Source organism: Pempheris klunzingeri, chromosome 2 (genome assembly GCF_042242105.1).
Source record: "Pempheris klunzingeri isolate RE-2024b chromosome 2, fPemKlu1.hap1, whole genome shotgun sequence".
Taxonomy (NCBI): Eukaryota; Metazoa; Chordata; class Actinopteri; order Acropomatiformes; family Pempheridae; genus Pempheris; species Pempheris klunzingeri.
This window is the reverse complement of record NC_092013.1, coordinates 15,229,353-15,253,279: the sequence shown is the minus strand read 5'-3', so window position 1 is coordinate 15,253,279 and position 23,927 is coordinate 15,229,353. Positions and strand designations below refer to the sequence as shown.

The 23,927-nt window shown below is 41.3% G+C and overlaps 1 protein-coding gene across 1 annotated transcript in view; it reads left to right on the top strand.

Annotated features, from left to right (window-relative positions):
• The window catches only part of atg7 (ATG7 autophagy related 7 homolog (S. cerevisiae)), a 57,741-nt gene extending 37,939 nt beyond the window's left edge, over positions 1 to 19,802 (top strand). Inside the window, exon 19 of the mRNA XM_070849601.1 lies at positions 19,464 to 19,802. Coding sequence (XP_070705702.1) covers positions 19,464 to 19,496 — 33 coding nt within the window. The 3' untranslated portion in view covers positions 19,497 to 19,802. The remainder of the gene's footprint in view (positions 1 to 19,463) is intronic.
• Positions 19,803 to 23,927: the final 4,125 nt, after the last annotated feature.

The window sequence follows — 23,927 nt, the reverse complement described above, 5'->3', positions numbered from 1 at the left end:
CTGAAAGGCTCTCTAGATAGCAGTTGATTGGAATTGATTATTAAGGACCATATGAACACTGTCTCAGTTATCATCATTAGTACCAAATCACACGGCTGTTTCCAGAAAACCTACAAGTTACATTAGTAAGTAGGTAAGTTACATTATGGACCAGGGAGATACCTCATTACATTTGCTCATTCTGCTCACATTCCTCCTGCATGTTTTTTTTATTCATATATATTAATGACCAAAGTAAAATATACATTCACACGTATGTCAGTGTCATCATGTATCACTGCTACTAAGCACGTGTGTATTTATGTCCCGTATGTATGCCAGCTATGCCTCCTTGACATCTAATGCACTGCTAATTATAAATACATGCTCTACTTGCAGGGATGCATGTCAGCTATGCACAGACACATCACACCTCCTTTCCTTCCTTTCTGTACATGGTTTCTGTCTTTCTCTCCCTCCCCCCTGCACATGCACATACACATTCAGCCCTATACATAGTTAGTCTAAATCTCCCTAGTTCTTTACAGGCTAAATTCAGAAGCTTTGTGTCAGTCAGTGGCTTGACTTATAACCTCGCTTGCTAACCTTCCTAACCCTCTCCTGCGTGTCTGAAGGTTTTTCTCCATTGTGGGTGTGTGTATATTTGCCGGTCCATATTTCAGGGTAGCTACAATATATTCGTGAATTATTTCTTATGTGACACCTGTGCTGACTAACCTCTAAGAGTGTCCTCCCAGGCTGCAAATTATTCTGCATTTTTCTTGTTAGAGAGGAATATTCCCTGAGAAGTTTGGGATTCCCAAGGTCCCAATCACAATGCATATGATTCTGTATTCACTACACAGCGCATAATGGCATAACAATGTCATAAAAGGCAATATCATTTTCTATTCCTCTGCTTTTGTCTTTGCTGCCTTTTCATTTAGAGCCTCACTGACTCGACTCAGATAGATCAAAGTATTCGTGGTTGGACTAAGCACTGAAGGGAGTGATTAAATTGATTTCACTGCAGCCACTTATTCACAATGCCTGGTGTAATATATGTTTGTAATACTTGTTTTGCTGTTTGATGAGATGTTGTGTTTTGTTCTTAACGTGAAACAGTGTTTCTCTTGGGACGCAAGACAAATTTCTGAAGAATATTTTGATGATAATGGTAAATCAATTTAAATCAAATCAAATCATCCCCTTCCAAAGCTTTTCATTATGTCCGTTAAGAGCGTACATTCGAACTACACGAACACAAAGCCGGTCCTGGTGGACAAAGATTAAAACACTAATAAAACAAATATGCTAAACAAGATAAAACACACACACAAACAAACATTTGAAAGGCCCTTGGGTTTATTCTATATAGTTTATCCTTTTTGCCAAGATGTGGCTTATCATTTTGTTAGAATCTACACTTAATATTACCTATTTACATAATTTACAGTTGGTAGTTCATTGTGATCAGCCTAGATCTAAAAAACAAACCACAAAACGGAGACACTAGATTTTTTTTTTTTTTTAACCACCTGTCTTTAAATTATCCCCTTTCTGTTTCTGTAGCTGAGGTAATGTGAGTCTCAGAGCAAGCAAAAAACCGCTCAGTGTTATTACAGGGTGCTATCTCCAGCAAAACACATATATAAATACCCAGGACACATACCATACATATTAGGGAAAAAAAACCCTGTGATCCTGTTATTTTGTCTCAGTTCGTCACAGCAAGATGTAAAAAATTGTACAATTTTTAACTGTGCTTCTCCACAGATTTGTGCCTTACTAGGCTACCTGTAGGCTACTTTTAGTTTTGCACTGTTATATTCAGGATTTTTATAGACTTTTATAGACTTATAGACTATAATTCAGAGATGACAGAGATTAAATAGGAGAAGAGGGTAGTGTGAAGAATAGCAGGTGATAAGATCTGAGCATCTTCGGCTCCACTTCACAGGGATGCTGCTTTGGTGGGCTGTATATTATTAATACACTTGTACACAGGGCTGGAGCCAGTGAAGAGGTGTACTGTAGGTGGGGGGCAATGGGGACGCATGGCACCCTGGACAGCTGTCTCACGCCTTTAGCCCAAAGGTGCTTATTCAGAATTACCAATCATTAATTATAGGGGAGTTATTTACTTAAGTCATAAATAGGAACCATAAAGCCAACTTTTCTCACTATGTGGGAAAACTTAAAGCAGCCCTGCACCTAAACATGGCGACTCCTCCCTGGCGCCACTCAGTCCAGAGTGATGCCTTCTTCTGGCCTGGCAGCTGGCTGTACGCATGGATAGACAGTTAGACAGATGACTGGGTTGTGACAGACTGAGTAGTAGTCTAGTCGTCCCTGTTTAGCTCCTACTCTTCGTCTTCTTCGGTAGCTTTTAAGTACTATTTCTGTATCTGTGTCAGCATGGCACTTTTAGAATGGACTTTCACTTCCGAAAGCTCCCCACTCGCTCGCTCACTCATCAAGGGGATCGTTTTTCTTCAGAGGCTTCTCATCTAAAGTATGCAGCTCGGTATTAAATGCATTTTTCAAGATAGACATTATGATGTGAAATAAAAAGATCAACTTTTTAACATCAGCATTCGAAAATATGATTGTGCCGTTTTCCCCGTTTTAATGGTGCCAGAGCCGATGGACATGAGTTATTCATTTTCCTGTTCTTAGTATGACACTGAAATACAGGGAAAAGAATCATTTGCTATTTTTGAAAAGAGAACAAGACGACATCCAATTTCATCGCCAATAGCCTAGCCGCCTAGTTCCCTCACTGAGTGTTCAGACAAAACAGCCTTGTGTTAAAAAAAATATGAGGGCTCTGTTGATGAGGGCATGTTGTTTCAGGTCCAGGTGAGAAATGTGATCCAGGTTTGAGATTGGAGAAGCAGGTGATTCTGAAGGTTTATCAGATGCCAGAACACTGGACAGTAGTCTGTAATGTTATCAGGGGTGATTTTGTAACTGGAAAGTTACCATGCTCACAATAATTTTATCATCGCAAACATTTCATATTTTTTGCTGAGTGATCACGACTTTGTTTGACAGAGCCCCCTGCGGCAGCACGGCTGCTGTGTGAACACAGTGACCTCATTGAAATAAATGAGGCTGTGTTTTTTTTTTCACACAGTGCTTTTGACTTAATTGCTTTGATGGTTGAGTGTTAAGCATATTGTGTGTTTGAAGGTAGCATAACATGCAATGATACCATCTTCCTTTCCAGTAGAACTGGTATTTGACACCAATGCGACACACAGGATGGAATTCAGTCAAGGAGACTAAAGAAATTGAAATGTATACTCTCTGAAAAGATGGAATTTAAGTCTGCAGTTTGGCTGAGAGAAATAAATTACACCACATGCTCAATTTGAAAAATGTTTACCTGACTGACTTTATCATGTAGGGCAAGTGTTCCTACTTGCACCCCCTCTGTATCCTTCTGGGGAGTTGATAAATCACTTTATTGAATTCCCAGGAAGTGAATGTTATTAGTATGAAGCACACATTGTGTCCTGTTAATGTTCTATTGTTTCAAACACTCTGCAAACATTCACTTGATGCATTTAAGTCAACTGAGCACGCGTCATGTATTATGTGACGGCCCAGAGTCCCACTCAGCAGTCTAAATATATGGTAACATAATGGAACTCTTAACTAGTTCTGCCTCTCTAAGACAATTTATCATCTGAAAATGTCTTGTCACATTTTTGAATAATTATAAATGTACAAGCAGGTTCAGCTACTGAACTGCGAGTGCATTCAAACTTAAACTTAGCTGAAGCATTTGAAGATGAATCTCATCTAAGAGCAGGACTCTTTATTCTTCCGTTCCTGGTCGGGATCCAGCTACATCACAGACAGAGATAAGAGCTGGTCCTCTCAGTGCCTGCATGTGCATGTCTGAGTCTCGTACAGCCTGATTCTGGCCTGCCTGGCCGGTCACAGGTAATCTGCCCTGGAGCTCTGGCCTGAAAGAGAAACACACAAGCACAATGTACATCTGGCCACAATGCCAGTTCTTATCTTTTTACCCTTGTGCTCTTCTGTCCAGCACATGGACGACAGTGATAGCATCAAGCCTCTGGTTCAGTTAATTACCCACACAGACACACTAACAGAAATAATACATGTACAAACCTGCGAATGTCTTTATATACACACACATCTGTGACTGGCATCATTCCCTCTGACCTAAAACAAAATCACTTTAATGATGCATTTCAGTTAAGCTAAGCAAAAGAAACTGAAGATCGTCTTTATTACTGAATGTCTAAATACATAGTGAAGTAAATGTGACGTATGCCCAATGTTATTATTCAGGAACATCTGTGTGCGGCTTATTGAGTTTCATGGTTCCCAGTATGGCTGCATTATTCTTCTCCAAGTGTTAAAAGCTTTTGGTTTGTTTGATCAACTGATATTCCAAAATGATCTGTCACAGTTTCCATCTCTGAAGTGTTAAAATGTGAAGTTTGGTTCGTTTTGTAAAGAAGAAGAAGTTGTTGTCAGTGATTAATTCACAGAAAGTCTTTGTAATGAAAGACCGTGACTGTCTGGTGCTCTTAGCATCAGATCAAAAGGATTGCCTCGACTGTGGTTTACTAGGCGCTTTGCCCTCTTTTCTCCTGTGAACTGTGTGTGTGTGTGTGTGCGTGCGCGTGCGCGTGCGTGCGTGCGTGCGTGTGTGTGTGTGTGTGTCAGGGCTTGTTGCAACATAAAGATAAGTTTGAGTTTGATCAGATCTGTCCCTGAGAACTGACATTTTTTTCAAAATCTTTTTTATTTTTATTCTCTTGAACGTTGTCACGTGTGTGTGTGTGTGTGTGTGTGTGTGTCTGTCCACGTCATGTATGCTGTATGCTGTGTGTGTGTGTGTGTGTGTGTGTGTGTTTGTGCATGTGCCCATGGGGCCCTGCTTGTGTTTGATTGCTCCTCTGACCACACGTCTTTTGGCTTTGACTCACAGTTCTAATTAAACTGAGGGCAGGTCTGAACTGGCAACACACACACACATTCACACACACACACACACTGAACCTCTGAAGTTGATCTGTTATTGCCATTTGGTTAGTTGCACGCTCGAAACGGTTCATTAGGTAGAGTTTACACTGGTTTCACACACACACGCACACACTACTGCATCATCAGAGGCAACAGCAACTGAACTAAATGGAGGCTTAAAGCTGTTAAGGACGTATATATTTGTAAGTGATTGTGATACAAAGAAATAAGTCATCATCCTCATCACAGACACCAACGAGAAGGGATAAGAAAAAACGTAATACTTGATTCAAAACTACATGTCTACACTATATTTCAGTATGTGGATCCTTTCTGTCAATCCTACTCTTATTTTAACAAGCATGAGAAACTTGTGGCGTTATGAAACACGTATGACTCAGAAAATGTGTTGATAACCTTCTCCATTATACAGGAAATGTGTCAGAGGGGAATGGGGATGGGGGAGAGAGAGGAAGAGGGAAGGGAAGAGGGAGATGGGGACTGACAGATTAAGTGAGAGAAAGAACAGAAAAGAAGCCTGAGGCAGATGGAACAAGAGAAAATCCAAACTTTTAACAGAGAAGAGCATTCAGGAGGAGAGAGGGCCTGTCAGTTGTTTGGAAAACAAAGTTAAAGAGCGGTAGTTGAAAGAGATATGAACTCATATATACTCAGAAAATCAGCAAACAATTCAGAGAAAAGCAGATAAGAGTTGTGCCTAGAAAGGACGGCAATCCTGAGAATGTGATAATAAAAAGGCTAAATATTTGAGAAGTAGTTCAGGACATGGAGGGAGAGCTGTCCTGAAAATGAGGGCGAGCAGTCATTTGGTGTCTCAGGAGAAACAACAGGACCCAGCTGTTGCTCCGCAGGCCACCACACCCAGCCGAGAGAGACTCCATTTGTTGTTATAGCTGGCCTTTATGACTCTGAGAGAAGAGCGGGAGAAGAGCGGGAGAAAGGGGAGGTGGTGGCGGCAGTTGGGTTTTGACTGACTTAGAGTAGAGAAAAGAAAAATGGAGAAGAGCGTCGCCCTTTATTAGGAGATGGGAAGGTGAGGGCAAAGAGAGGAGGATGCTGCATCACTTCCTGATTTGTCATTTCTCCGTTACGAGGTTCGGCTCCAAGGTCTGCTATCTGGGCCGAGCACTGTGAGTGCCGGTGCTTTGTTTGATTACCCCCAAGACTCAAGAGTTTATGAAAACACAGCCAGGGGACGTGACCTCAGCTGGGACCTACATGCTAACTCCGTTCCCACCAGAGCCCCTCTAGACCGTCTCTTTCCTCTTTTAATCTAACGAGTCCAACCACTTTCACTCCTGGCCATGCGATCCTTCACTTTCTCTCTGCTGTCACTTTCTATGCCTGTCTTCAACCTTTCGCCCCTCTAGGGCTCCATCTCCCCTCTGTCAGTCACCCTTTCCCTTATCCCACTCTTTTACCGTCTTTTCTACTTTCTAATAAACTTAAATTGAGGAACTTGGATCAGTGATATACAGTATGTGTGTGTGTATATATATATATAGAACCTCCAAATATCAGGAGGAACTTCAAAATGAGCAGAATATGGGACCTTTAAAATAAATTCTGCTGGCTAATTATTGTGTAAAGTTCTGAAATAAACTAGACTAGTTGTATTAAACAAACGTGTTCTAATCTGCAGCAGAAAATAGTCCCCAAATAATGTACTATATACTACTGTTATCTGCTAAAAACTACAGAGCAGTACAGTGCTTTTAAAAATGAAACTAAATATGTTTGTCACTTGTCCTTTAAGATTTACGTTTTCAATAGGAACCAGTGGGCTTGAGGCTGAGAGCCACAGACGGGGTAGAGAAGTTAAGAGGTATTGAGGAACTAACGAATGTATTGATTGATGTTCATTTGTCGATTTAGTTTTTTTGATTTTTATCATGGAATTTATTTACAAAAATTAGATTGATGGAATAACCTCAGCCTTATTCTATATAAATGAGGTGGACGTAGCTTCCACATCTGAAAAGTTAAGCCAATACAGACGGGCCTTGAGCCTGCATTCTTCCTAACTCCCCCGGCTCCAAAAAGATGTTTGGTGGTATGGAGGTCAGTGAGAAAATTACCCTACTTCTCAGTTGATTTATTACCTCGGTAAACACTTTCCTAGGGAGTTTATTGTCTTATTCAACACAGCATGGTGTTTACTTTGTAAATGATGGTCCCATTTAGGGAAAAATGGATGATAAACCAGGGTATGCTGTAGGGCAGGGTTATCCTGTGACTAACCAATCAGAGACAGGATCTTTGCGGAATGAATGTCACTTCTGGCTCCAAAATCAAGATGGTGACCGCCAGAATGTCAAACTCAAGGCTTCAAAAATGGCGATCCACAAACAAATGGGTGACATCATGGTGGCCACGTCCACTTCTTATACACAGTCTGTATCTACAAAGGGAGGCAGTCCTCATACACAGAGTCTGTCATATTTTCTCACACTGTTTCTACAGTAGCCCAGGGCGGACAAACAGGGTCTTTTGCATTTCTTTTCAGTGCACCGGTTGAAAGACGAAGAAGAAGGAATGCATTTTGTGAGAAGTTTGAGAACACAAATTCTCACACTTAGAAGGTCATACTTATTGATTAGAAAAAGCAAGGAAGTCTGATTCCCCGGCCACCGTAGCTTCTCCTACGCGCTTGGAGAGGGAGGTCTGAGCCGAGGGGTGTTCCAAATAGTTTGCAACCTCACTGCTAGATGCCACTAAATCCTACCAACTGCACCTTTAACTCAATACTACATAAGTATTTTTCTGTGGGTATATCCTGCCCTAGGGGGCAGTATACTCCATCAGAGCTGCTTGTCAGATGGTTGGCTTGTCTGACACTGTTGCGACGCCAGATTAGGGACGGATGTGTTTGACCATTTCTGCAACTTTTCAAAACCGATAATCCCACATTCGCACCCACTTCACACTGTGATTTGCCAGCTGTGTGGAGATAAGAAAGGAGCCAGGGTTTGGACTTCTTTCTCTATCATTTTTGTGTTCTTAAATCTTTGTTGAACAGCACAATCAAAACCTGGTATGTGCTGGGTAATTAGGAAGGAGGCTTTAATAAGAAAGAGCTGATAGTTAATGACTTGAATCTCTGGAACAAACTAAACTGGGAATGTATTGTGTGAAACTTACCACACACGTAGGGAGTGACATAATGTGAGATCACAGTTGGTTCATGGCTTTAGTGTTTTATCTGGGTGTTTAGGCCACTTTTGTATCTCACCCTCAGGGCATGTGCTGCTGAGAGGGCAGGTTAGGTTAGTAGGTGTCCCTCCTCTTCCTGTCTCCACCCATCTCCTCTTCCTCTTCCTGTCTCAAGTCTCACTGAATAGAACATTTACCCCCACACACACACACACACACCCACACGCACACACACACACACAGACATATCCAGCCTGAGGTCTGTTCACTGTGTTCCCCCCTGAGAGCTGTAGGCCTGGAACAATGAGGACACCGGAGAGAACACAGAGGATCTGTGCAGGAAATGGAAGAGCACAAAATGATCATTTAAAACACAGGAGGGGAAATAGGCTACCTAACTCTGTGTGATCTCAGTCCAGACATAATGCATTACCAGGGAGACATTCAGTGTGGAAAAAGTTTAGATTTGGCTCGCTTAGTTTTCCTCAACATAAAGAATATCTAGTGTGGTACCACATGACACGCTGAAATGTTAGGTCGAGGTTTGAGTAACAGAGGCCATGAGATGTTGAACATAGATTTCAATGTTTTTTTGGCAGGAAAAGGAGCATAAAGTACAATTTTGGGCTCTACAGGATCACTTGTATAGAAGATTGGTTGCAGAGACAATGGAGACATTGCAAGGACACACATTACGACTGGTTGGTGAACCGTGACTGATTGGACCAAGATGGGCAGAGTCCTCTCTATGCAAATTAGATACCCCAAAATTTGGATCTGTTGCATGAACGTTTCTGTTTTGTGAACATGAACACACAAGATTTACTGTTCTCCAGGGATCTCAGTCGTTGCAGAGATGTGACTGTCATCATAGACTCTGTTAAATGCTCTGTTTGTTGTCCTCAGTCATTCAAAATGTGACCCTTTCTGTCTGTCAAGACTTTAAATTCGCTGTATGTTGGTGGAACTGATTGTTGTGTGTGGGATCTTTAGTTTTTGCCGGTTCATGGTCTGTTCCCAGTTTTCGGTGATATCCTCTACGTCCAAATTAGACACACCTACAGTTTTGAATCTGGATCACACAGTCCCAACGTCTTGTATCCACTGAGGCATCTGGAACTACTTTATCAAATGAGCGTTTTTACTGCCAAGCAATATTAGCCAAAGCTCTGCTTATTGTGTGGGATTGTATATGCTGCCTGGAGACATTACTTTATTAAACAGAAGGCATTAGGAGCTTTAGAGCCCTTTAGTAGCATGTTTTTACTGTTGGATGGCTTTCGATAGCCTGAAGTGGTAATGGGTAGAAAATGAAAGCCTGAAAAAGCACGACGGCCCTCCTAACATGTGTCGCCTAAAAAGATATTTTAAAGATTATTCACATAGATGGCAATTTTTGGATCAGAGAACAAAGCAGTGCGCACAGTGTGTGCTGCAGATCAGAGGATGCTGGTAAATAGTGTTTTTAAACTCACTACTTGTTAGTAAAATTGCTCTCTTGGGTGGGATTTCCCTTGAAGACAAAAAATTGAGGAAAAAGGGGCTCGTCATGTATAATAGACCATATCCCCTGGGTGTTTGGTACTATCAGCTTTTGTGAGAAAACGCATTTAAATTGGCATCAAATAGAGTTATGTCAGATTTTTGGACTCTATTCTGGACTACATTACTGTGGACTCTATACTATAACATTATCTCAACATATATTTTCAGTTTAATGTACTTTTCATACTGTGGTAAACAATTTTATCGCCTTATTTGTTTGAGTTTATATGTATCATGCGCCCATTTTCAAGAAATGAGTTGAGACACTGTTGCAGCTTCATGAGCTTCAAAAAGCTCAACTCAAGACAACCCTGTCGAACCACAGAGGTGCAGACTGAATGCGGCAGATTTTATCTCTCTCTCTAAATACAACCCATAGTATCCTGCTGTCACAGTTTTACAGATTGTTCTTATACTGCAAATCTGTGAATGCTCTGTGTTTATTTTTGCAGTCACAAATCCAAGGGAAAAACTAGGTAAATGAGTGAAGACACAGATTCCTCCATAGAGGGGCTATGGGTCACTGAATGGTTTGATGAAAATGATGTGACTCATGCTGTAGCAGACAGCAGGCTGATGGCTCTCGACCACCATCACTGAAACATCAAACAAAGGGGATATCTTTCAGAAGAATGGATTTCATAGATTTGGAGAATAAGTGCCAATTTGCATCAAAGCTGTTGTAGCTGCTCACGGTGGAAGAGCATCTTACTAAGAAACTTTATGCTAATTTTTCCTTTAATCTTTTCCCTCATTCCAGGATTTGTTTTGGAGCTTTTCTCTCTGACCATCTCTCCATTGCTGTGTCCCATCTCGTCTGTCTTTCACCTTCACAATGACGCACTCCTATGTCTGAGACACAGACACTCGGGTCACAGCCTCTCTTATTTTCCTGACTCTGTAAGGGGTTTGACCTTTTACCTTTTCACCCTACTTTAAACCGCCTCTCTATCGGTGAAACAGCCACACTGCAGATTCCCGCCACATTGTGCAGGAATGTCAGAGTGGAATTCAGGAATGCAGTTGGGAATGCAGCGTGCTACGGCAGCAGTTGAAATTACGCCAGACCACATGAGGTCATTTTCTCTGCTCAAAGCGGAGGACTTCATCAGCGTCTGTGTGCATGTGTTGCGTTTGCACGTGTGTGTGTGATCATTTAAATGTGTTACTGGAAGAGGAGACTCAATATAAGGTTTAACACACTTAATCCTAGCTGATCTCTCTTTACGAGAGCATGACACACTGTCTTCCCAGACCAGGATTAAGTCTGAATATTTATTTAACCAATTACATTTCTACAATGTTTTCCTTTAAATTGTGCAAGAACTATAATAGATCAGAAGTGGTAGACTACTCAATAATAAAGAACTTTAAGTATATGTTTTGCCGACCTGTTGTGAAACCCACAAAGTCAGAAAGGCTGTTCTGTCATTTTAGGACCTAGAGTGTTTTTCTACAACCATCGAAAGAGTTTGATGGCCGATTGTCTTACAATGGTTTCTTAGTAACTTTCGTACCATGTTGGACATCCCAATGCAGATATTGGCTCAAGTGTAGCATCATTTATAATGCGTCCTGCAAGACATGCACTTTATGTGATGAATAGAGGAATCTCCATATTAATCGAGGCCAAACACCCATCGCACACATGATGTAACATTTTTAAGCAATCAGTAGAAATGGCAGCATCAGAGCACAGGGGAATGCTAAGACATTATGTAAATGTGTATATCTGCCGAATTTGGAGGCCTAACAGAGTTAGTGTTTGCATATGCTCTGGGATAGAAAGGGACCACTAGGGTCTGCTGTTTTGTGGAGCCACATACAGTAACATGCTGCACCTCCATCCTGGTGAAAGGTGCTGCTTCAGCTGGACAGTGTGTCACAGGATGGGGTCTATCTCTGCCCTGCTGCCTGCACAGTTATTCTTGGTAAAATACAGAATGCCATAAAATGAACATATGCCTTGCTTTCCAAATGTTATTGCTGCCATCAGTTACAATCAAACAAGATGAAGAGTCTACAGCTATGCTGCTCATTCTGTGGGTCCTTGAATATCTGTGTAACATTTCATGTCATCTCATAGTTGACCTAGATGACCGTAAGCACTCAGCACTTTCAAGCTTCAAAGTAGTGAGCAGTGTAGAAGAAGTCCTATCAGTAGGACAAGAAAAGGAATTTGCATATATTTACATGTCCAATTCAATCTGTGTGCCGGTCAAGGTGCTCGTATGGAAGGGCGAAGACAGAAAACTCCATAGAAACATGAAAATGACAAAGGTGGCAAGATTCTCAATAAATTCGTCTCAAGTGAAGGTGCTCCTGTATTCCTCAGAGCTGACATTCACCAGATAAAACTCAAACCTTCGTTTTTTTATCAACCTCGTTTTCACACACCATTGAATAGTTTGAATTGAGCCCAATGTTTAAGAAAAATAGCAAGAAGTTTTTCTTTCTTCTTTTTCCCAGATAAAGGTTCCAGCTCTGCCAGATAAAGGTTGTTCCCTCAGCCGCGCCTCAGGTGATTGTAGACCTTATCACGGCTTTTGTACTTCAAAGTGCTGCCGTTTCACAGCTGACTACTCCTCCATACAGGAAACTGAATCCTCAGAAAGGCTACACCCAAACTACATTATTTATTTACATAAAGCACCCTGCACCCACAGTGTGGGTTTGTGCTCATCAGTAGGTGTGCATGCGGGAGTGTGAGATTCATGTATGTTGTCAGTGTGTATGTGGTGTGTGAGTAGTTATGCACATGTGGATGAGTGGACATGTCATCCTGGGTTTGAAAACTATTCCAGCATTATGACGTCAACACACACACACATACACCCATAAACACACACTTGCTATTGTTTTTGGCGCTTGAGTCATTCCCAGTTCAGTGTGTTTTCTGGGTATTATGAGTGTCTCCATCATGAGTGGATTGTGGTTGGCCAGAGCAGAGGGACAGAACGAAAAAGAGATAAAAAAAAAAAAAGAAAGAAGCTGGGGAGGAGAAAATAGATGAAGAAAGAAACTTTTTTTCCCCAAACATGTATCATGATTGATGTAAGAGGATCTGAGATCTGAGGTGTGAATCATTTGGGCAGAAAACGCTTCAAAACTAGTGTGTTAACTTCTTGTATTGACTTCCAAAGAAGTCCAACCCTATTTGATTGTAGCTGTGTGGGTCGTCCTCCCCCTTCTGGATGTAAAACCTGCCCTCAGGGGGGCTTATGAGAGGGGATGAAAGGGGAAGCAATCCCCCTCATTAACATACACCATCAAACACATCCTCCTGGCCAACAGATGTTGGATCATTTGTCAAAGGAAACAAGAATTTCCATGGCTGACACCCCTTTGTGAAGTTTAAACTATTTGTGTTTATGATGTTACTACACGCAGACAGATTCATCAGGTTTAATTTATAGTTCAGAAATAAAGAATTATCACAGCTTTTGTGACAGTGAATGTTCTCTACTCTACTCCTGTGTGAGAGTTCATTCACTGTAATGTCGAAACAGTCATTTTAGCCACGTATGTCATTATTAACAGTAAATGAGAGTTTTACTCATCAAACTAACGTTTCAATAAGCCATGTCTACTTCACTTCAGTCATAAAGGGAGTCTTGCTACGTCAGACTGAGTAAGAATTAGAGGGAAAGAGGGATTAAATATGCATCTTCTTTCCTTTATGAAAATCAGTGTAAAAAATTACAAACTAGCCAAGTTTATTAAGGAGATTCTTCGCTTGTTCATCACTGCTGGGCCAAAGGCAAACAACAGGCCAACACTCCCCATATGCTGTTTTCATTCATGGCAACTGAATGGATGAATGAATTCACTAGAAACACACTTTACATACAGCATTACTCAACATCAGTGTCGCAACTTAAAATCTGGTCATTCTTAGCCCGTCTACTGGCAGCGGTAAAAATCTCTAATGAACGATGAAGTTGGAGAGAAAATCTACACACACACCTTCATGACAAGAAGCCATGATTTTAACAAACAGAGCTAAAAATGGCTTCAGTTTCAGCATCTCTCCAGTGAGCAGCGGTCTGTTTGTAATGACAGATAGCGGTCACAGTCCACACAGTTTCTAAAGCTTTGTAAAAACGCAAACTACCCAAGATCACAAGAATGACAGAGAAATTAAGTTTGACTGTATTTCTTACTTCTCTTCCTCAACCAGCAGCACACAGTCACTGCTGTATCCAGCAGCCATAAACCACGTCACTCTGTGTGGTCCACTAATTGCAGATCAGATGGAGCCAGTCTCCATGATGAAAGCTTGACTTTGCACTTTGTGCTTTGGTGTCAGTCCTAATATGTAAAGCAGATGTGTGTTTAATATCAAAGCCCATCAGTGGTTGTGTAGCGCTGCCTAGTTAAATGGCTTTAGAGGTTGGGTTCCCACTGGGGCCACCCGCACTTAGGATGTGTTCCTGTAAGTAGGCTCCGTTTTTTGAATCCGCTCCCTTAAAGACAAAACAACCCTGAGCCGTCTGACTAAAAGTGCCAACATCCTTGAAATCACAGTGATCTGAAAAGCTGCTTCTTGATCTAAGTAGTCATGGCCCCAAATGGCAAATGTACTGTAGCTCCGCCGTTTAATTTCCACAAGAAGAGCTGTGACCCAGGCCAGCAGAGTGGTAAATATCGCCAAAGATGCTCGTGATGCTGATGGTCGTGTTGCATTTGTGAGGGAACAATAATCAGCGGCAGCAGAGAGTTGGCTGTGACTGCTGCAGCCTCGGCTGCCAGCTAAAACCTCCTCTATCTGATCAGATCCCAGCCTTTTTTCACCAACTAGCCTGGATTATAGTTGTCATGTCAGCCGGATCCCAACTGATTACAAACACAAACCCATTCACACAATGATTACATGCAGCTTACTGTAAGAGTTCATCCAGAAAACCTTTTTTTAACCTGCAGTGACTCAAGGTCCTGAAGCGATAAGGCTGCTTCAAAGTGAAAGATGTGTCGTTGATTGAGTTGCTGCCAATCCCTTTGAGGTGCTGTCATGGTGTGTGTGTGTGTGTGTGTGTGTGTTGGTCGGGGGGGGGGAGTTAGGAGAGATATAATTCAAGCAAAGGTTGAGGATGTTGTTCTGTTGTTGCTTAAATTCTTTTCTTTTCTTTCTTTTTTTCAAACTGTATTTGAAACACTGTGCCTTTAGCTTTACATTTAAGCGCAGCACATGTCAGTTTAGTATAATAATGGAGGCATATCTACCAATCCAAGGTCTTTTTGGAAACACGGCTCCTCCTGTGAATGCTGTTGGCTAAAGTGATAGCTGTCACTGGCAAATTTTATCAGCTGTAGATAGGTAGCCGATTAAGCTAAACTCCATGTGTTTAATGTTTAAAACAGGACTGTGTAAAACAGTCTTAAATATCCACTTAATGCGTATATTATTATTATTATTATTATTATCGTGCCATTAGTCCTGGTGTTATAAGGACACACACAGCAGCACAACTCGTCAACACTGGGAGAAATCCAAACACTATTCAAGGGAGGGGTTTAGTTCCACCACTTCACGAATGTAAATTAGTGTTGAACCTCATAGTTAGTTAGTTAAGTGGCGCAGACAGAAATGCTCCTGGACGCTGTTGGACAGACCGACAACCAGTTCAACTAAACAGGTGACATAGCACTGAGCAGACAAGTCAAACTTTTACAAAACCCTGTCAACAAAAGCTTTAAGTGCAGTTGTTTGTTCTTCTTTTAGAAAAAATATAGCGTCCAGTTCGTTTAATACTGATGTGACGCCAGATTAACAGAGCGTTGAACATCCTCAGCAGCCATCTTGGTTGTTTACCAAAATCCCACAACAGTGCTCCTGTGTGCAGTCATTGCATTAAAGCAGCTCTATATTAGATTAACAGTTGTGATTAGCCTGACTCGGGCCAGGTCAGCTAGAAATCTGTCTGAATGGAGGGGGGGGGGGGCAGATTTATATGGCGGAGAATATAAGATATGAGTTTGCATATTGGTCTGTTTCCCAGGTTGCCATAAAATGTATTTTTTCTAATTTTTACACTGGAAAAAGTGAAAGGGGAACATGTTTTACATTTTTGCTTGACAGTTAATCGATTTTCAAATTGTTGTGTTATTTGTCAACTTAGAATACTCATGGATTTCAATAAGCTCCCTAATTGGACCGAGCTTGGGAGTAATTTATTTTGATCTCAGCTTTACGTAAATCTGCTTATGCATTGCAGCAACAAAGGTAAATGGTTGAGAAACATCCCAAGTAGTCAGCCTTTGCTTGAAAGAGTGTAGTAAAGTTGTTGGCTTCACTTTGCCGGAGCTATTCACGTTACATAAGGTCTCTCCCCCCTTCAGATTGCCTCCTTTCTCTCCCCTCTCTCTCTCCTTTCATTTTGCACAAAAGATTTCTCAAAACACACACAGACACACACACACGCCATCAGTGCGGCATGGCAGCTGTCCAGAGAGGGGCTCCAGTGTCGCTCTGTTTCAAAGAGCTCTTTGCTTGCTGTCCTTTTGATGCTCGCTCCCCAGCAGCAGTGGAGCAGAAATGTGGAGCGTCCAGCTTTGATATGAATTAGTCCCTCATTCACCACACTGCTCTGCAACTCTGCAACTGCACTCCGAGCAAAGGCCTCCCGACGTTACAGGAATGAAAACACTCGGTTTTAGCCACAGTCGACTGTTGCTCAGGTGAACATGCTGCGATACAGGTTAGACAACTTTTGGCGGAGTCCTCTTTCAGTCTGAAGTACTGGTGCAAATGACTTTTGGCCCCACGGCCGCTGCCTCCCTGGTAAATGCTGCTGCACATGTTTGTAGGCCTCTGACTACAACCTTAACAAAGCCAGAGAGAAAACAGCGGCCAAAACATCCCTGTTGAAATGGAACCCACATAACAAAATAGGAGAAAGAAGTTAAAAAGGAATAATGTGTCTCTGTGAAAACTCGCGTTCAGCTGCTGCTTCCACTTCCTGTTGCTATTGTCAGTTGTTAGCTATTAGCCAGCTAGTAGCCAGCTAAAGATCCCATTCAGGTAATGGGCGGTTTGAGCAGTGGTAATGCTCCACTTATCACTGTCAGATATAACTGACAGCATTTCATTGCTCTCAGTGTTATGGTCATAATTACTCTTTAGCCTTGTTCATTATATTTTTTCAGTTGATTTGTTGCGTAAATGTGACAACAAGATTGGTATTTTCTAAATAAATAAAGGCCTATTCTAGATGTAGAGCATGGATCCTTTAAAACAAAAGTTTCTCCATGCTTTGTGAAATAATGATAAACATCTCATGTCTGTGTGTAGGTATGGAGGAGGATACAGGACATGGTTAACCTAGCTTAGCAATAAAGACGCATCATTCCAGTTCAAGGACAGGATTCAACCAAAGTGTTAGTCATGAGCTTCGTTGATCATTTTGTTTTTCTGTGGAGCTTCTTTTCCTTCAGCCCAGAGCATCTCTTGACATTGCATAATGTCAATTTGAAATAGCTTCATCTCTGATTTAATGCGGCTGATTTGCAGGTTTGTGAGGTTTGTACTGTTTGGATTGTATTGATGCATTACATCGATTGTTTCACATGAACCTGCTAAATCTGGATCCACCGTATGAATAACTGAGAGCTGTTGATGTGCACTGTTGAGGACGTGCTCTGTACTCTGAGTTGAAGTGGCAGAGCCATTACTGCCCCTTCAGTGCCGAGCGTATCCCCTCTATGTTTTGTTCCCTCAGCAGTGCTGAAGTCATTTACTGTGGGGCCTCAGCACACTGCAGTTACTATAATGACGTGTATAAATATAGTCTCTTTTCTTTGTACTCGCATCTCTTTTCATAAACATTACAAAGAAGCGCGGGGTCAGAAAGAGAGAGGAAAACAAGGTATTTTTTTATTACACAGGTCTGTTATTTACTGATCATTTCCGGGATCGTTACCATTTCCAATTTGGCTCTAACCTCCCTGAATTTCCCCGAAAGAGTCAATGGAAGCCTATGTTAATATTTATTTATTATTCATTCAGTCATTATTGGAAACCTTCTGTTTTTTCACAGTGTTGCATGTTGAACTGGTGTGCTGCACACTGACCAGGAACCTCGTATGGAAATTACTATGAAATTATATGGGAAATTAAGGACAGAAAAGAAATGAAAGATGGAAAATTGCAATGGGCATTTTCACTATTTTCTGTAGTGTCATTGACCAAATGATTACTCAGTTACCAAAGCAATTAATCTGCATATTAACTGATAATGAAAATTGCAGCTCTACTCTGAACTGCAGGCATTTCCAATAAAGGCCTGTAAAACAGAAATGAACCAGGACTTTGGGTCTGTGTGTGTGTGTGTGTGCACAAGTGCACCTCAGTGTTGCAGGCAATATTCCCTGTTGGTGCACCCTGCACAAGAAGACAAAGATCTTAGCTGAGGATTTTATTACATTTCTATTGTTTTGCTTCATTTCAGTTGTTGCACTGGAATTCACATTTTCGCTCTTTGAGCTGTGAAGCAGCACATTGAAAAGAATGCAGCGTGTATGTATCAAAACTCTGTGGGTGTGTGTGTGTGTGTGTGCACTCAGAGCCATGTGTGTGTAACATTCCAGACAGTGTTAGAGGTATGTGAATTACGTCTTACGGAGCGAGAATGTGAAGAATCTGCTGCCACGAGAAGGCCGCTGTTGTTTCCTGACACAGTGGTGCAGAGGAGTGTGTGTGTGTGTGTGTGTGTGTGTGTGTGTGTGTGTGTGTGTGTGTGTGTGTGTGTGTGTGTGTGTGTGTGTGTGTGTGTGTGTGTGTGTGTGTGTGTGTGTGTGTCACATGCTGCCGTCACTTCCTGGTAAGAAACCTTATAGCCGTAATTGTGAGTAATTATTTTCCAAGCTATTGGTGCCTGTAGCCAAAGAAAAGTAGAGCTGCAGGCTCCCTGCATGTTTTCTAAAGTGCAAACTTTTGTTTACAATATACAAGTTGCTTGTTTAGATGGAAACGTTCACGTCTCCTTCTGATTCTAAAATTGAATCAACAGTGGCTAACCACGATCAGAGAACTTGCTGCTCTGTTTTGGATTCTATGATCGTATCAGTGTGTGAGTAAGTTTCCACATATCTCAACTCTTGTGAAATATGTCAAAACACCTCCACAGTGCTGTTATTGTCCTGTTGATGTCACCCTGTACTCTACATACTGTAACACGAGTGCCCCACATTTATCAGACATGACTTTAAGATAATTGGAAATAGTAGTCTGACAAAATAATCCTGAAGGTATTTTTTGACAACTACGAGCATGAGGACTTGTGTTTTTGGTGGGTTCCCATTTAATTTGTCATGCGCATTAAGACGCACATAATGCGATACTATACTATACTATTCCTGCCGCCAGTTTCGCGCTTATTCACTGATTAACCGGCCTGAAACACAGCAAAGAAGACAGCATGCTGGCAAACATGGATGTGAACAATGCAATGTTTTATAATATTTAAAAAGAAGCACAGCAGACAAACCTGCCTGCTAAACATCACTGTCCAACGTGACTGTGGTTTGTTTACAAGAACATTTAAGGTCCTCTTGGTAGCTTTTTCTAGAGTTTTCCACCTTATTCTGAAGGTTTGAGGATGCAGCAAAAAGTCCCAGAAAAAACTAGTAACTGGACCTTGAGTTAAGATTATTTAGTGTAACTTTATAGACATTTTCACAAAATATGACTTGCGTATTGTTTCTTTCAGCCTTAAATATCTTTTTCTGTCTTTTTCCGTTGTGTCGTTTCTCATTAGATTTGGGACATGAGCGATGATGAGAGTATCTGAAGGACTGGAGGAACAAACCCGGAGCCTGCGAAGGACTCGACACTCCAAACGATGTTTCTGTCTGTTTTTCTTTTTTATGGTATGTCACACTTATAAAGGCTTTTGCAGACAACAGTAATAGATAAACAATAGATGAAATTCACATAATCAAATTCAAGCACATTACAAAAATCTCTTCAGAAAAGTAGATGAAAATCTGCAAAAGTCTTACAACATCGATTGAAAATCAACCAAAGCTGTGGACCTTCAGGACTGCTTCTACTGCTAAAGTATTGACTGAATGTCCGTCTGTTTTCACACTGTGTGTATGAAGCTGTTGTATTTCGGGGAATTCCAATCGCTTGATGATCTGTAATCTGTCACGTTTACTCACTATGTGAAGTCCGACACAAAACACAAAGAAAACACTCTGCATGGCTATTAAGGGACTTTATTTAGGTCTAAAAAGCTTAGAAAAATACACACAGTCTCTCCATCAACACATGTAATGGGTTTGCTGAAGTGTCCTTTGGCAAGACACTGACAGACTACATCTGCTTGCTCATTCAGTTTGGAAAAAAAAAAAAAAGCTTCAGATATATTCTGAAAATACAAAAACACAGTTGACAACTCAGCAGATCCATCTATCTCCCTGTCTGTTTACTGGAGCCTGTGATACATGCAGTACAGCTAATACTAAAACCAGCTTTGTTCCTCTCGGAGGTCGGAAACCTGCACACAGATGTTACTGTACAGCGACTGAACCGCGTGGTCTTACCTTCGGAGACACTGAAGGTCTTTATGGTGTCTTTGTGTTAACGCATGCTCACGTTTGTCTGTGTTGTTTACATCCCTTTTCTTACTCTGCTATGTCCCATTCGGACGAACTGCTAACATGTACAATACTGTCAGTGTAATCAACTGTAAATTTCTACTGATGTTGGAGGATTAGTGCAATATGAAAAAGAGATCTGAGATTAATTTTAGAGTTTGAAGATAAAAAAATGAAGTCAGAATTGTGAGGAAAAATGCACGAATTCAGAATAAATTCTAAATGATATCAAAAATGAGATTAAACCCAAGAGTCCGACTTGGTTTTTTCTAAATTCTCACTATTCTCAGAGCTGTTTCGTTGCACTTTTTCTCCTCTGGAAGTATTCAACCTAAAACTGGAATAAAACATGTCTTTGTTATTTCTCTGTTTACATCTGAGGGATTTTTTTTTACTGCTATGATCATTGTGGTTAACGTGGAATTCAGGTGACCTTTTATCACACTACACTAAATCCACCCCCTTGCACTCGTTGTAGCTGCATCTTCCCTTTTTCTTTTTGCCCCTTTTCAAGCATCTCTGTCCATTAAAACCATTAAACAGCCACAAACACACCAACACAGTCAGAAAACAGGCCCACACAGTCAGACAGTGGTTTAAAAGCGTTTTATTGTTCATCAAGGCTACTTTACGTACAAAAAAGGTGGCCTGCCAAAACCTTTTTAGTAGGAGGAGACAAAGAGCCACAAATTGACTGTTGTTTTCTTGATACATTTTTTTTTTTTTTACAGTTCAGAGTATTACTACCACTAAGTACATGCTACTTCCACTTCAAAAAGGACCTGGGAAATGTGGTAGAGTCAGAGTAAAGACAAACTCCTCTTTGATTTATCGTCACGATTTTTATGTTGTTTACTTGATTACAGACGCAAAATGGCCTCCACAGATGGGAACAGCGACATCTGACACAAGGGTGACATCCCCACAGCTTTTCTGCTCCTTAGATCATCTCAGCCTCACTGACTGGCAACAAGGCAGATGAACTTAAGCGCAAAGTATGCACGAAAACGCTGTCAGGTTTTCATCAGTTCAGCTTTAGTGTTTTTGATTTCAGGGAAGTTAAACCAATCTGACAAATGTTCTCAAACAGACAGATGGTTCCACTTGTAGCTCTGTTCCCAACTTCCCAAAAACGGTCCTCAAAAGACCTTCAAAAGCCACACTTGATATTGTTTACATACAGTGGCGGGAATTCTCCCAGCCTGCTAGCCCATGACTAAAATTGATTTTTATTTCTTTTCTAATAGTTAAACCGAAATGATTGGGAAATGGCCGGCAAGGCTCTCTGGGCTAGTGGCAAATAATTGTTCCATCAATGCAAAACATGCCAATTGCTCAAAAGGCCTCTGGAAGGACAGCCTCTTTGTGCTCCCTCGTGAAAAACTTTAGTTCAGATGTCTCAGAAGTCACGTGAGCGAGCACAAGTTAAACGATTGCAGAACATCGGGGACCAATGGAAGTAGCGATTGTCACCGACACACCAGTGGCTTGTTGTGGTTTCATACGTTTACTGTGTTCCTGCACTTGAACCTTTACTCTAACAAGACAAACTATAAACAAAAAAGATCAACTTTTTTCACAAAAAAGAAAATGCAATGATTACAATATAAGGACAGGGAAAAACCAACAATTAAATAGCTACATATCATTAACAAATTAATTGTTCCTCAAAAAATACCTACGATTTTTTTCTCTGTACATTCGTTACGCACAGCGTAATGATGGTCTTATAGTTACCTATTATAAAAAAAGTATTTTGTTTTTTTATTAAGTGATTTTCCTACACTGTGTAGGGAGTGTGTGCCAAAGCAGAAAGAGAGCCTCCTACCTACAGGGTGGTAGTGAAATGATAATGAGAAAGAATAATAATAGAAAAAACAAAGTCCTCTGGACACTGAGCCCTTTTCCCTTGTGTTTGCTAGCATGTTGCTACCGACATCCAATCTTAATCAGGCTCAGCTGAATCTGAGGCGGGGGGGCATAGCTATGAGACCTTCAACAGACCTTCAGTGGCTGCTGAACGTCTCCAGGCTCACGGGTTGCGCTCACAGAAGCTCAGCTCCTGAAGCTCTGCCCCCCCTCCTCCACCACCACCACCACCACCCAAAACCTGCCTGCTAAAATCCACCATCCAAACCACTCTGAGAGTGTCACAGAGAGCACATTTAAATCATAGAGTTCGTATTTATTATGGAAATCGATTCACTGGCAGCTGTGTTATGATTTTAATGTTTGCACATCTAAGGATTCTAGAACTTTCACTGTCAGTTCTGATAGCTGAGGATGGAATGTGTGGACATTCTAGAACACTGAGAAAGCGTCGTATTGAAAGAACCCTAATGGATGTGCTCACCATACTGATAACAATGACCTAAAGCGAACAAATATAATATCACCTTTCAGCTTTAGCTCAGAGACGTGTTACGATTCGGCACTTTTGCAGCTTCTTCACCGTTCACTGTTACAGCTCCAGTACTCTAAACTGCTCCGAATGTCCTTGAAAATGTAACGGCATAAATGCTTGTTTGTTCCTTTATCATATGGTATGAATTCTCTTGATGCAAAAACAAAAAAAAAAAAAGTGGACACCTTGTAATTCCGGTAAAGACACAAGAAACCCTGTCAGCAGGGAACTCTGGGACAGTTGGCCCATGCTGGTTGTTAGTTCTGTTTATTACACAGCTTTATTGAATACCCAATTGTGATTGGTCAATTACAGCATTCTACTGTCTGCTATTTCTGTAGAGTGGACTGTTGCTTTAAATGAAATTCTGATAGCTGAAGCCATAAAATCATTTTTAAATCACTAAAATGTTGAATCAAATTGTTGACTTCTTTAGTACAAAGCTGTGTAATAAGCAGGATCATTTACAGCTAGCCGGTCATTATTGCAAATCGAACCCCTTCAGGGTGATGGAGGACCCTGTTGAGAAGCAGAGGGGTCTTCCATTACCTGTTGATATGGACATACTGAGTGTGTATGAGGCCTGTACAAAGTTCCCTACAGGAGGAATGTATGCCATCTTGGCGCAGGCTCTTTAACAGAGAAAAAATCATTTTCTCAAACTGCAGCAGTCTAGCTTTAACTGCAGCAATGAGACAATGTTGTTAAAAAAAAAAAGCACTGAAATACAAAAAAAAAAACAGTCTGGACACCAAGCCTGGACACAAAAAGTCAACTGATGAGCTCCTACTTAACAGACAAGTGTTTTGTTTTCTTCTGCCTGTGTCTCCCTCTGCTAGGTTGTCCACATCATCACGAGCTCTTACCATAAACGATGTTTCCCCAAAGCATCATAGCCTACTGTCAGACTTTCAGAAGAGTGTGGGTAAAGGCTGCTGATTTTAAGATGCCAGCCAAACAGACTCATAAGAATACCACCCATGTTATCTGAGATGCTTTTTGGGAAACAAGGCCCTGGCTGACTGCTTTGGTCCAATTTTGGTGTCTCAGCTCAGTCATGCTGAAGGTTGTAGCATCCTGTACCACCGATGGATCAACATCTTAAGAAAAACCTCTCCGTGCTGCGTCTCCCAAAGCCAACTCGATCGCGATCGCCGCTCTGCTGCGGGAATGAGCGGACCGATGGCGGTGCCGAGGTGGATTCAAGAGAACGCAG